At 46.6% G+C, this 14,259-nt stretch overlaps 1 protein-coding gene across 2 annotated transcripts in view; it reads right to left on the reverse strand.

Moving 5' to 3' along the window:
* The window catches only part of MAP2K4 (mitogen-activated protein kinase kinase 4), a 64,967-nt gene that overhangs the window by 31,039 nt on the left and 19,669 nt on the right, over positions 1-14,259 (reverse strand). For both annotated transcript variants that reach the window (XM_040081864.2, XM_040081863.1), the window contains exon 2: positions 9,024-9,126. In XM_040081864.2, coding sequence (XP_039937798.1) covers positions 9,024-9,126 — 103 coding nt within the window. The remainder of the gene's footprint in view (positions 1-9,023; positions 9,127-14,259) is intronic.

Consider the following 14,259-nt stretch of genomic DNA (forward strand, 5'->3'; position numbering starts at 1 on the left):
AAATTTGTATTCTGAATCTCAGAGTCCCTCACGCTGTCCAGCTCTAGAAATCTTTCTCAACATGAGGACCTGTTATCTCAGAGCAGGTGGGGGAGCTTGGGTGAGATGGGCTTCTGCTAAGCACTGTGTGCAGGACAATCCCTAGATCCTTGCACCACTGACCACTGCAGCCACGGACACGTGGCCAGCAAAGGAACCAGGGGCTCTGCTCAGCTCCTTGTGGGAACCACCTGAGATAATCAGCGCTGCTAATTCAACTCTAAGAAATGGTTTCGTTTCAAATACTCTAAATAAGCGATTTTTCTAATTCAAACTTCTGTAGGACAAAAAAATTACAACCCATGTCTGGAAAAGTCTAACTTCTCTTTTGGGATTTAAAAGAAATACAACCACACAATATCCCACAAACTTTGGGCTGCATCACAGCCTGAAATAACCTGAAATTCACTGCCAAGAATGCACCTGGTCACATATTTCTTTCTGTGGCAGACAAGGACAGATGGGAGACACAGAAAGCACCTGACTGCAAGACAAAGACTGCTTATTCAGAGACGCAGCTACTTCAAAGTGGTGACCAAAAGAGCTTGTAACAAGACCAAGTAGACCAAATTTGACTTGTACCCCTTCTCTAAGACAAAAGATTTGTGCAGACCAGGTGAAGACTCCCAGGCTCCAGTAGAGTGGTGAGATTGTCCATGCTGGGCTCCTCCGTGATGGCTGCTGGGGCACGGTGCTCTCACTGACCCTTCAGAGCCAAGAGCTGGTTTGCTGTAAGCTCTGCAAGGATGCTCACAGAAAACTAAGGGTGCTGTAAGGAGCTAAATGTTCCCAGACAACCACCTTTCCCCTTTTTCACTGGTGTGAAATGCCCACCTAGAACATCAGAGAGAAAAGAACACAAGCTGCCTTGTAGCAAAGTCCTTGTGCTCCTCAGAGAGGACAACTCCCTTCACACTGCTTGGAGCAAGAGATATCAGAAACAATCACTTCACTGGTCCACAGCTGTCTCTGCAAAGGCACCACTTTGCCAGGCATGAAGGACCATTTGCTCACCTGGATTTATTCCAAGCTTATCTGAGGAAGGAAGGAATTAAAACAGGCTCAACAAAGAAGAGTGCTCAGCATTGCCATAATCCACTAGAGAAATGGCTTGGCCATTTAGATTTATGTTGGATATCAGGAAAAGTTCTTCTCCCAGAGGGTGGTGGGGCACTGAACAAACTCCCCAGGGAACAGCCACAGCCCCAAGGCTGCCAGAGCTCAAGGAACGTTTGAACAACACTCCCAAGCAGAGGGCAGGAATTTTGTAGGGCACAAGGCCAGGAGACTCAATGATCCTTGTGGGTCCTTTCCAACTTAGTTTATGCTATGATTTCATGATTTGGTCTCTCTTCATTGAAGTTTCCCAAAATGGAAAGGTGTTTGTGGTCTGAGCCAAGAACATCCACCTGATATCAAGGATGTCTGTAGTTGCCACAGACATAATACACAGCAAGCACAGATAACTGAAGTCCCTTTCAGAAGCCTGTTCCCCAAACCAGCATTAACAGCAAAACCAGTTCAGTCCCACAGCCAACCCCACCTCCAGCACATCCATCCTGTCCACCACAAGATACTTTCCACGACCACTCTGTTCAACACCTGATTTTGCTGGGTGCATCCTGTCCATTCAGACCCAACGTTCTCTACGGCACATGCTGGAAGTCACTCATTTTTGTGCAGAGAATGAGGACAGAAGTTGTTCACAAAGACCCATGGGGTCAATGCACTCTCTGAATCCGAAGACTCTTCTCTCTTTATTCTCCATTCCTCGATGTCTACAGAAAAGCAGTGACTGATTCCTTCAGTTTGAACCCACAAAGCAGAAGAGTTGAATCATTTTTCCGCAGCCAGGGGAAAACAAAAGACATTTTACTACGAGGTGGTGATTAAAGTCTGAAGAGATAAAGGATGTGCCTGTCCTGCTCTGATGCAACAGGGGATCCCAAGGACATAGAGTAGCAGTGAGCAGAGTTTATTCCGAGAGATGGTTTATAACGTGTCCTGCAGGAATGTTGTTTTCCATCTGGAGTCAAAGGGTTGGATTCCAATCAGATACAAACTGTGGTGGTCTATGCTTGATCCTCTCACATTAACAGTGACACTGACAGCCCCTCAGGGTCAGAGCCCAGCTCCACCAGCTGTTCAACACAGCAGAGACACACAGGCACCAAGCTCAGCCCAGTGCACAAGCCGTGTTCTACTTTCCTACTTGGAAATAATTATTGAACAAGATATTCATCCAAAAAACGGATAGAGACCAAACCTGTGTGTACACACAAATATATTTATACACATGTACTCAGAGATGCTACACATAACAGTCTGCTTCATCTCATTTTCCTCTCCTAACACCAGCACGTTCTGCATAGGAAGCCAGCAGATACTGCACTTGCCCAAGGACGAGGAGGGAACATGGGAATACTGGGCTCTCTTCAGCCTGAGGACTCCACCCATGTGCCAGGACACCAGTCCCTAAGACAAACAGGATGTGAGGATTGGAAAACTATGGCCCCACTGACCTTGGATCAAAATAAAAAAGAAAAGGCTCAGAAAGCAGATTCCTGGGGCTTGAAGAAAGGGATTACAGAAAGCCAAGAGGGAACCCCGTGCTCTCGGGTGGTTTAGAAAGATGAGCAAAAGCATCTCCTGCTCCCTGGAAAAAAATTAATGGCAAAAATTTTAATGGTCCTGCCTTACAAACTGATGAGCTCAGACACAGCGATGCCCAGCGCTCCCTCCTGGGCAGGCCAGCAGCAATGTGTCCAGCCCAGAGGATCCCTGGGACGCTCTGGGATACAGCAAACACACAGGTGGCTTGGGATCATTTTGATCCAAAAGCTCCAATCCCAAGAACTGCTCATGGAAAGAGGGAAAAAGAAATTTTAGGAGCTTCTGGCTGTCAGATGGAATCCTGGATCTCACCTGTACCTCTTAACCATAAAAAGTTACTGGTGAATAATTGATCAGACCATTTGAATGCTCTGAGATGCCATCACATCTCACCTTTTCTACTAAGCATGAAATGCGAGTTTTAGAACAGCTCACAGAATTTTCCAGATAAAATACTAAAGGGACAAACATACAGTCTTAGAATACTCTGAGAATACAACAGATCCAGATGCTGCTTATGGAAAAGTCCAACATGAACGTAGCTGTGGTCTCCTGCTTTCTCATGAGCCCTCCAGAGAACACTGAGGTTTTTTTGGTGTCCTGAAGGCTTTGAAAATCTCCATACCCCAAGACTTACAACCAGTTTTCCTAGAGCACATACAGAGCTGTTCTTGGAAGTGGATGCAGCACCTCAAAATAAAGGGAAGGAAAGAAGAGGAGAAAATTTTGCTTCTAGTAACACAACGGCACAAAGGCAAAAGCTGATACCAACTCCGAAACTCCTCGACCTACTTTCCCTGCTTTGAAACAAACACTGCAGCAGTTACATCTTGGTGTGAGTTACACAGCTGTGCCAGGAGCAGATGTGTGCCCTGGATGTGTGAAGAGAACTGCAGCTCAGGAGTTCCTGGGGTCTGCTGCGTGCTGATGGGACAGCTCTGCTCCTGCCAGACCCAGCGCTACCTTGGAACCATAGGACACAAGCAGAGGAATTACATCAACCCGAAATTCTTAAACCACACCAAATCATCCATAGCTTGAAGGCCTGAACTGCTTTCAGAGAAAAGGCAGCACCATCCCTCATCTCATGCACAGTGAGTAGAATGGGGGAAATTCCAATTCTTCACGGGCAGGATGACAGAATTCCCTAAATCGTGCTCCTCAGCAGACTACACAAGGTACTATCAAAGCACTGACCTCTTATTCAGGTTTATAAACTTGTGCTTTTGGAACCAAGATGACTAAGCAAGGAAAATGGTCACCCCCAGCTCTCCTTCAGGCTCTGGAGCATGACAGGCACCCCCAAAGCAGCAACTTGGTCCTGCACAGGCTGCAAACACTGGGATGGTGCCTGGTGTGTGTCTCAGGGAAGGACAACCGCAGGTCACCCATGGAGCTATGTCACTGGATGAAGGGGAGGCAACACAGCTCACCAAAAGCCAGGCATGAGAAGGAAAGTCTACAGGAAACTCCTGGAGACATCCCCAGCGGTGCTCTTCTGTCCAGACACTCTATGTCCCAGCAGGCCACACTGAGTGAGATTTCATGTTGAATGAAATTAATTTCAGTTTGAAAATGAACATTTCCAGCTCATTGCTGTACCTTTCTCATTCCCACTGACACAGAATGCTTCACTCCCCTCCACATCATTGAAGTCAGTAGAAAAAACCTGGCAGTCAACTCAAAACCACTACTCTTGAGTGACTTACCCCAGACACCACCTCAGTGTCCCCAGAAAACTGAGGATAACACCATTAAAAACACCTTTAGAGGTAACACAGCTCTGCCACTACTCCATCAGACCTTCTTTTGCCCAACTTGCCACGGAAAACAGCCCCGAGGAGGCAACACAAACATCAGCCATCACACCTTGAATTAAGAACTGCGGGACATTTGAGCCTTGATGTGTGAGACATCTGTGTCCCAGCTCAGTGGCCAAGGATGGCTGTGTTGCCATGAGTGCCCACAGGGACAGGCACAGAAGCCTCCAGCCTCTCCCACCTTGGATAACCCAATGCCCCTGCCACCACGGCTCCTGTGCTGCCCCAGCACCCAGCTGCCGTCCCTGTCTGGGCAGGACAGGCCAGGTCTCAGAGCTCTGGAAGGTGACTTGCCACCATCACCATCCTCACACCCATTGTTCTTCCCACCACGGGGGGACAGGCCTACCCTGAGCCCTGGGTGGAGATCCTGTTATGCATCACACCGAGAGGGTTAAGGCTGCAAGGTCCAAATTCTGCCCCCAAATGAGCAGCTCTGACCATGGCTGTGTGCACAAGGACCAGGACAGCAGCTCCCAATCATGCCCAGACGGGACAGGTAACACAGAGCTACCTGTGGATCACAGATCAGAGATCCCTGTTGAACTCTCTATCACAAGCTTCTGGCTTAACATCTGTCTCTTCCAAAAGACAGCACGTCCCAGCTTCCCATCCACAGGATGGGGAATGCAGAGATTTGTGCAACAATTTATAATTGCACAGCTCAATCACTCAGCACCCGTGAAGCACCTGGAACCCAGGGGAGTCAGGTCATTACATAACATCAGGTTGGATTTGATTCAGACACCCAAGAGTGGCTCACTACTTTCCAGAAATTCTGAGGAGCCCAGGTCCCTGCAGTGTGGCAGGAAGGTGCTCAGCACATAATTCATGTGGATTAGCTGAATGGAGACACACAAGGTCCAAATTTTGGCTCCAGACATAGAAGCCCTTACAGAAAGAAGAGAACAGTCCTACCAGGGCAGTGAAGCTCCAAGGGATGTGGAAGCTGCTAGAGGAGTTTAATTTGGAAGCTGCAGATGGCAAAAAGCTCCTTTGCAGAGAAGATCTACACTTAGGAAATACCAAAACTTAGAAAGTTAAAAACAAAAAAACCCAAAACCCTTTCCAAGAATAACAGTTCCTGAACTATACAGAAAAAAAGAGAAACAGCAAACTCTGATGTGCAACTGGACCTCCACTGGCTTTTGAAGAATCCAGCCCTGATAGCTCAGTAGAACATCCAGCACGCTCTTGGGGCAGCTCTCTGGAACGTGTGTGACTCTCCCAGGTGTCACAAGAAGAAGCTCTATGCAAGGCAGTTTTGGAAAGCTTAAGTCCCAATAAACCCATGAAAACACTCACGAGATACAGGGAGACTGTGGAGTTCAGCTGGACACCAGAAACGTCAAACATCAAGTTTATACACTAAGGGAGATTAGTTCATTTCATCACCTTTCCAAGTGAAACTGCAATGCTCTGGTAATCAGGTTCTCAAGAAGTGGCAACTCTGAGAGTCAAGAGACTTCCCAGCCAGCAGACAGAACACTCAAGAAGCAACATGCTGTCAACCAGATGTCAAACAGCACTCTCTGTGCTTGCCCATTTCCTAGCAGGTCGATCTAAATCCTCTAAGTCTACATCCAGGTATCAATGCACAAGAACACAAAGCTTTCCAGAAAATCAAAAATCTCATCTATAGCCAAGTGGTTTCCACCTTGCTTTCAAGAGCAATGGGCAGCACAGCCCGGCCAAAAATCCTGCCATGCACAACCACAGTCACACCTCAGCACATCACTCCTGTTAGCGTGATCTGAATCTCTTTTTAGCAAAGGAAACCAGCTGCAAGCAGCTCTGTAAAGCTTCCACATAGATAACGGAGTACTCTAATTTTGTTTGTGACCTAAATTCTACTTGGACACAGGACAGATGAGGTAAAAGGTGGGATGCTTTCCAGTTGGTATAATGGGGTAGAATTTGAAGAGCTCACCCTAACCATGGCTTGTGTCCTCCAGCCTCTGCAACGTCTGCTGCAGGAAAACAAAGTTAGCAGCTGTTAATCTGGTCTAAGTGACAAAGCCAGCCTGAACTCACAAGAGACGTGTGCCAACCTGGCAGGTCTCCACAGCCTCGACTGCTCCCCAGCCTGCACAGTATGGTAATCACACAGCCTCACTGACTGACCAGGCATCAGCCACCAGTAAAACTCTTACCACTTCTCTAGCCTGCATCCTTTCAAGTATGAATTATATTCCCCAACTACTGGCCATAATTCAGGCTCTATTCTGCCCTACCCTCTAGAGGTCACATGTAAAATTATGTTTACAACTGTGCTGGATGCCCTACAGACAGGCAGGAAACATATTACACCTAGATGAAAATCTCTTTGCACTTCTCCAGAAGGTTTGGTGGTAGCAGTTCCAGCTGAACCAAACAAGACACACCTCCTCCATCACATGCAGTCCCAGAACCAGAATGAACCTTCCTTCCAAACCCCTGCCTCGCTTTCTGCTGCTCAACACACCATCACAGGCAGAAGCAACAGGACACCCTGGATCGGCGGATCCAAACCGCAGAACCCCAAATTTCATGTGAAAAATTAACCTCTCTGTATCTTCAGATCCACCCATCTGGACCAAGAGGGCCTGTCCAGGACAATCCCCAGCAGTGTGGAGCCAGTGCTCGTTTCGGGAGGACACCCAGGCTGTTCAGCTGCACCGGTGAACAGAAACAGGCTCTGCGTCAGGAACATGTCTGGGTGAGGAGCTCTGAAATATCCTGTTCAAATCCAAAGTCTAGAAAAGGCTTCTAGCCTACTGAGGAAAAAGTCATTCCAGCATCTCAGGGAAGAAGGCAGGAGACGGAGATACATCAGCTGCGAGACAAACACTTGACAGAAGCAGGCAACCAGAAGATGTCAACACTGATTTTGAGGAACAGCCTCTGCTACAAACACATCAAGGACACAAGGACAATTTGCTGCATTGAAGCTCAGCCAGCCTCACCACAGAGAAAGCAACCAAGCTAACAGCATCCATCTCTTTCCAACAGAAATGGCCATGACAGCTTGCAGCCTCCCAAGAAAGCTTTATCACAGATACATCACCATTGATTCTATCATATCCAACCCAAAACACCTGCAAGCCCTCAAACCTAGTAACATCATCAGCCCAGGATCCAATCCCTGCCCGGAACTGCAACTCCCACAGGAAAGAGCAGCACCTGTCTTGGGCAGTGCTGACAATCACTTGCACAAACATGAAACTTAAGATGCCATTGACTAACAACAAAAGCTCTTCTGTGCTAGACAGGAGCCACTGTGAATTCCAGTGAATCCGAGGCAGATAAACACAGAAAAGTCAAATCCCTATAGATGGCTGATGGTGGGGACTCACTAGCTGAGACTAAATCCTTTATTTAATGGACTAAGAAGGTCAGAGAGATGAAAGAGCCCCAGAAGGGGCTCTGCAGAAAATCCTTACAAGAGTCTGATGATGTGGTAAGACATCAAAAGTGAGTACCTAAATGTGAGCTCTATAACCAGTAATAATATGCTATTTCAGAAAGGAGAGAGAAGGAAAGAGGAGGACTTGCTGGACAGGTCACTCAGGATTTTAAGAATCATTCAAAGTACTCTGTAAAATTTCTCTATATCGTAATTACCATCAATAACTCATCAGAAACATGTTCCTAACTTGGTAAAAGCTTGCTTGGAAATGCCCAGCATAAAGAAGCTCCCAGGAACAGCGCCCAGCAGGTATGTCCTGTGGAAGCAGAAGGCACTGAGCTCCAGGAGAGAGGCAGTGACACGCAGAGCCAAGCAGGAGCAGTCTATGACAGGGACACTCCAGAGAGCCCAGGCAGCAGGGAGGCTGCAGGTGCAGCTTCTGAGACTTGACACTGAGCAAACTCCTGAGACCTTAGAGAAGAAAAACGTGGGACATCTTTTGCATGCTTGCTGCATCTGCCACAGGGACAGGCCGCAGAGCAGCACTGTCCAGCTAGATTGGTGGATCTGAGGATACAAAGCTGATCTTTTTGGTGCTGATGTACCCTGGTACTTACTAGAGTCAGGAAAAGCTCTGTGCCACACTTGCTCTCTGACTTTGGACAGGGATATCCTAGGGCTAAACTGGCTAGAAAACTCACTGAGACCTAATGTCTGCATAAGTCCCCTAACATCTCCCTGTTGCTAAAATGATAATTCTCAACCTTTGTCTGTTTTAGTGCTGAAAACAACTCTATCACAGTTATGGCTTTCACAAGTAACACAGAAAAAAGAAATTCTAATAAAAAGTAATAGGCTGATTAAAGTGATAGGAAAACAACAGTGACTCAGTCTAGACATTAATTATAGGTGTATTTAGCATTATCAACTACAATATTCAATTCAATCAATTCTGGAAGGCATTAGCTCCAGTGTAAACCAAAAAGATCCCAATTTAACCTCTTCTTTAATTCTAGAAAAAAATCTTTTACAGTGACTCAAAATGAGAGATTTAAACAACCTACAAGTAACTGGAGTAATCAAATTGCATTTAACTAACACTGGGTGTTGGCTAATTAATTTCAAAGTTGTTCCACTAGTTGTGCCATTGGCTTTATACTCACATGTGTGGATTTTGGAAAGGAACTCCAGAAGTGTTTAGAGTAAATCTTGCTGTGGACTTGAAAGGTGGATTTGCAAAATTTAACTTCAGCGCTTTGCGTTTACCTGGGAGACAACGAACACAAAGTAAACTTTTTGTCAGCACAAAATATTGAGAGCATCTGGAAATAAACAGGAAAAAAAAATGACATACTGTAAGAAAAGGATTTTACATTTTAAAACATCAGCAAATCACAGCTTGCCTTAGGACACAGGGATGACGACACAGAGTCAGCTCTCATACCAAGCTCTTCCCCAGCTCATTCCAAGGCAGTTGCCAAAGCAAGGCATCCACAGCACCTCCTGTGACAGCTGGAGCACCTGGATCTCCTGCCAGGGCTCCAGCAAGCACAGCACCTCCAGCTCCAGAGCTGAGCATCCTCCAGGTACACACCCATGGGGCAGAGAGGCGCAACCTGCCACGCACAGCCTGGGCACACCACCAGACCTGAGGGACGGCACTGAAGAGGGAAAGGGCACCTTGGGATGTCTTTTATGGGACACTCCAAGCACAGGAAGGCTGCTGGAGTTCTTGATCCTCCTCAGGCTGGCAATAAAGGGAGATAACCAGGCTGGAGGGAGGATGGATATCTGTGTGTTCCTTCTGCCAAGTAGAGAGTGTCTGAGGGGTGGCCAGGAAAGCTCTGCAGCCAACTGAAGAAGAAGCGGGAAACACAAAATAAATAAACAGTAGTGTGGGAGGGGTCCTGGTCACTGTGCCAGCCACTGGTTCTGTATTTTTACTGAAGTTGAGATGACCTGCTCAAGCAACAGCAGGATCAGGACTACAAAGGCAGTTTTCCCTCCCCAGCCCTCCCACTGGGGTACAGAAGACCCTGTCTTGTTCCCACCTGCCCACAGGAAAGCTGCACACTCCTTCACACCAAAACACCTGAAATGAGGCCTCCCAGGAGCCCACGACTGAATTTCCCCCAGCTTCCCAACCCCTGGGTGATGCCTTTGGGTTGGAAAGGTCCTTCAAGATTGACTCATTCCAACCCCTGCCACGGGCAGGGACACCTTCCCCTAGGTCAGGTCGATCAAAGCTCTACCCAGCCTAACTTTGAATGATGAGACAACCACAGCTTCTCTGGGCAGCCTGTGCCTCGCCACTGGCACTGTAACAACACATTTCGAGCTGACACTAAGGACACCCAGGCAGCACAGACCCAGAGCACTCCGTACCTTGTGTCTGTCCCTTGAGCAAAGCATGCAGCTGAGGGCAGGTCTGCAGCAACAGGGAACCAGAGTGACTTCTGTGAGTGCACAACCTGTCACAACATCACACCATCGCCTGGCCAACCTCCCACACCTCTTCTGACTGCTCCCCTGAGGGCATCTCCCCCCTCACACACAGCAAAACCAGACTGAATTCACAGCTGCAAGGGGTCTGGAGGATGCGATGCTGATCCCTGAAACCTCCCCTGTTCATCAGCTCCCCCCAGGTGTGCACAGGTGATGGTGCTGGGCAGGAATCAGTGGAGAACCGCGCAACCTCTCACAGCAGCACAAATCTGCCCTCAGATGGGATCCAGGGATTCCTTCTGTTGTCTTTGAGTCTGTTTCATTCTCATGCCTGAAACCCCAGCCCTAGGTCAAGGGTGCTGTAAGGTTTTCCGTTTCTCACAGCAGTGTTCATACAGCTCAGGAGAACGTGGGACTTGAAGCGGCCTGAGACTGAAATTAACACAAAATTGACGCAATGAACTACAAACCTTCATCAGAAAATCTTCTCACTGCCTGCTCCCGTTCTTACTCTTTGTAAACTTTATACACCAAGTCTCTTCCTGTTTTCACTCAGGGACAGAACACTTTTTAACACAGTTAAATATTGGTCTGTCGATTTCTACCTCAGTAGGTTTCTAAGCATAATTTTAGTTATGTCAATCCACCATCTGAAGCTGGATTTTCTACAAATCCAACGAATACAGAAGCTTAGGCTGCCCCTGGGAAGCAAACAGGATGGTTTGTTTCTGCTCAGCTGATGAACAAAGAATGTGACCGGGAAAAAGGAACATCCTGAGAAATGCCAGGAATTTCCATCCAGCGCAGATCACATGGAAATGTACTGTAAGTGAAACAACAGATTCAAATGAAGCAAAGCCTGAGGAGAGCCAAAGCAAACTGTGTTCCACAGCAGCCTTCCACAGCTTCAGCTGTGGACTCCAAACCTTGAGTTTCATCCTGAACAAGAGTTTTGATTCCACATCTCTGTTCCTTGCAGACACATCATTCTAACTGGAGGCAAGAGCCCCTTTAAGTGCAGGAGTTTTGCTGTGATTTTCCTAGGGACAGGTTCATTACAGACCACCTTGTCTCACTACAAAAAAGAGATTGGGTTAAGGTGCTTCTGGAATTCACTAATGCCCATCACCACCAAGGCTGCATGACCAAAACTGCCCAAAAGTGTGCTGCAGAAATATCCACCCTATATAAATTGTCTTTTAAAAGTTCTGCTAACTCAACACATAATTCCAACCATTTAACATCTACTTCTCTGAGAACTTTTACAGTAAAGGTTATGGAAGAGAGTATATATGGAAGAAACCTAAACTAACCCTGCAGTAGATAATTTTTTCACAAATTAGGGTAATCCTCAAAACCAGACCTGAAATTATGAAGTTTCCTGACTTATTTTCTTCCCAATTGTTCCGAACTTCTGGGTTTGTTCAGCATGTTAGTGGTTATACCAAGTTCAGACCATCTTTGAAAGCAGGATGGCCTGGACCTCAGCAGAACAGAAGTAGCAAGTACTACCTTATGTCTTGAGGGAATCTAAACAGGATTGTATCCTACATTAGACTGCTCTCCAAGAAGAAAAAAGACAGCCAAAAGTAGCTTTCTGGTTGTAAATAACTTAATCTACCCATAAAGATAGCAATCTTTATTACAAATCGTCCCAGCCTTAAAGTGGTGGTGGCATCCTCAAAACAATTTTTAAAAGGATGTCATCATTCTACCACCAGGCCTGTGCATTGAACTGGGGAAAACACGGACACAACAGCCCCAGAAAAATTCAGGCTCACAGCAGCCCTTGTTCCTTGCTGCACTGGTGAATGGGTGCCAGGCCAAGGACAGAATTATTTATGTGCTGCTATCCGTCACCAGAATTAATCCAAGCACTTGGCTCTGCAGTTAAGTTCTCATCACTGTGAGGCCACCACAGCCAACCAACGTTCAAACAACAAGAAACAGCTGTCTAGCAGGTCACATGCAGGCCAAAAGTATTCCTCCAGAGTTAGATTGTGTACTACTATTTTTACTTCACCTAGGACATCTATGATTTACAGAATCACAAAATCATTAAGGTTGGAAAGATCTCTAAGATCACCAAGTCCAACCCTGTCACCACCACCTTGCCCACCATCAAACCACGGCCTCAAGCACCACATCCACCTCTTTTTACACTTCCAGGGATGGGACTCCACCACGTCCCTGGGCAGCCCCTTCCAACCAGGAATCCAATCTGCACTCTCCTTCTTTACTGTAACCAGGAAAAAAAGAGATGCAACCACAGAAACACAAACTGTGACAGCAATCAGCAGGAAGGAAAGTCAATGGATCCGTAATGAGCTGTGAAATCTTTCTACCTCTCCCCTGTAATATTAAAACACAGCAACAAAATGACAGAGGAAATGGGGAAGAATGGATTATTTCCTTCCATTTGGAAACAGCTGAATGCTTGAGGTCATTTTCTTAATAGAAAACTATCAGTTCTGATTTCTTCCAAGGTAATTCCAAGCAAAGCTAGCGCAAACTCTAACGTGAGACAGGAAAAAAGAAAAAAACAAAACCAACACGGATCTCTGCTCTTCCAACAGCTTTAAATAACCAAACTGCTGTATCTTGTCTGCTAACAAAATGCCTGCTTTGATGTAGAGACAGCAAAGAACATTTACCTGCGTTCAGAGCTGCAGCCCTGCAGTTGCTGACACCCTGAAGGCTCCCAAGATTTCCAGCTGGTTATTCCTGCTGCTGCTAGCACAGCTCTGCCTCCCCACAGACCCTTCCAACATACCATCCTGCACTTCTATTTCCTTCCTTCCCAGTCTTGCTCATGGATCTACTCCAACACCAGCACAACTAATTTGAGACTAAAGCAGGTTTCCAGTCTTACACTCAAGATAAGCTATTTTTCAAGAAAAAACTTTGAAATTTTGAAACAAAACCTGAAGAACTTTAGCGTATCATGCAGTTCTATTTGAGGAGTCTGGATGAAAGAAGAAGCCTGGGATTTGACTTATTAGTTTTAAGAGCTGCAACTACAGAAATTCACATTACAGGGTACAAATGTTTTCAGTGCATCTGTCTGTTATTGATGTTTTTACTCCTTCAATTTTGCATAATCTGAGAGTCAGCATTCAAATCTGAAATGATGATTTTGCACTGCAGGAGTAAGCTAAGTACACTCTTTTTTAGGAGTCACCTCATTAAAAAGAGGATTTAGCCATAATTCACCCACAGCCCCAAGAGTGCTTCCAACTAGGGGGTACAAACATCCAAGCCTAGAGCAGCCAGGACTCTGGAAGGATTACTGGCCACTGCCTTCATGAACACACGCCATGGCAAAACCATCATACTAGACAGTATTTTAATGAGACATCTGCATGATTTGGGGCTGGGAGGTGGCTCACAGCTGCACCAGCAGACACCCACCTCTGTGACTGGCAGTGCAGGATATGGGCTACATCCAACAGCACTTCCAGCATCTATAAATACCTCTACACAACACCTGGTAAAGTAGGTTAAGCTTAGAGGGCAAGAAATTGCAATCGGATTAAGATTAGTTCCCTTAGTCTGGAAACTCCCTGAAGCAAAACCTGAGAATGAAGTCTTTGGACACTCCAAAACCCAATAACCTTTAATATTATCCCTGATGCCACCCTGCATAGAAACACCATTTGTATAAATAGGGTTAAAGCTCCCAGCCCAGAGGAGAGCACAGCACTCGGGTCAGACAGCAGCTTCCAGCTCAAACTGGGGTTCAGGCAATTTCTGGCTGGAGAGCAGCATTTAACACATGGCTCACAATCACAGTGCAGTGCCAAGCCTGGTGAAACACCACTGCAGGGAACCTGGAGGGTTCAACTGTCCACACAGGAGGTGCTGCCAGACCAGGAGCCTGTGTCTGCTCTCACAGCAGCACTTTGCTTCACCCAAAATATTCCTGCAACCTGTGCCTGAGGCAGGCACGGCATA

This window comes from Hirundo rustica, chromosome 18 (assembly GCF_015227805.2).
Source record: "Hirundo rustica isolate bHirRus1 chromosome 18, bHirRus1.pri.v3, whole genome shotgun sequence".
Lineage (NCBI taxonomy): Eukaryota > Metazoa > Chordata > Aves > Passeriformes > Hirundinidae > Hirundo > Hirundo rustica.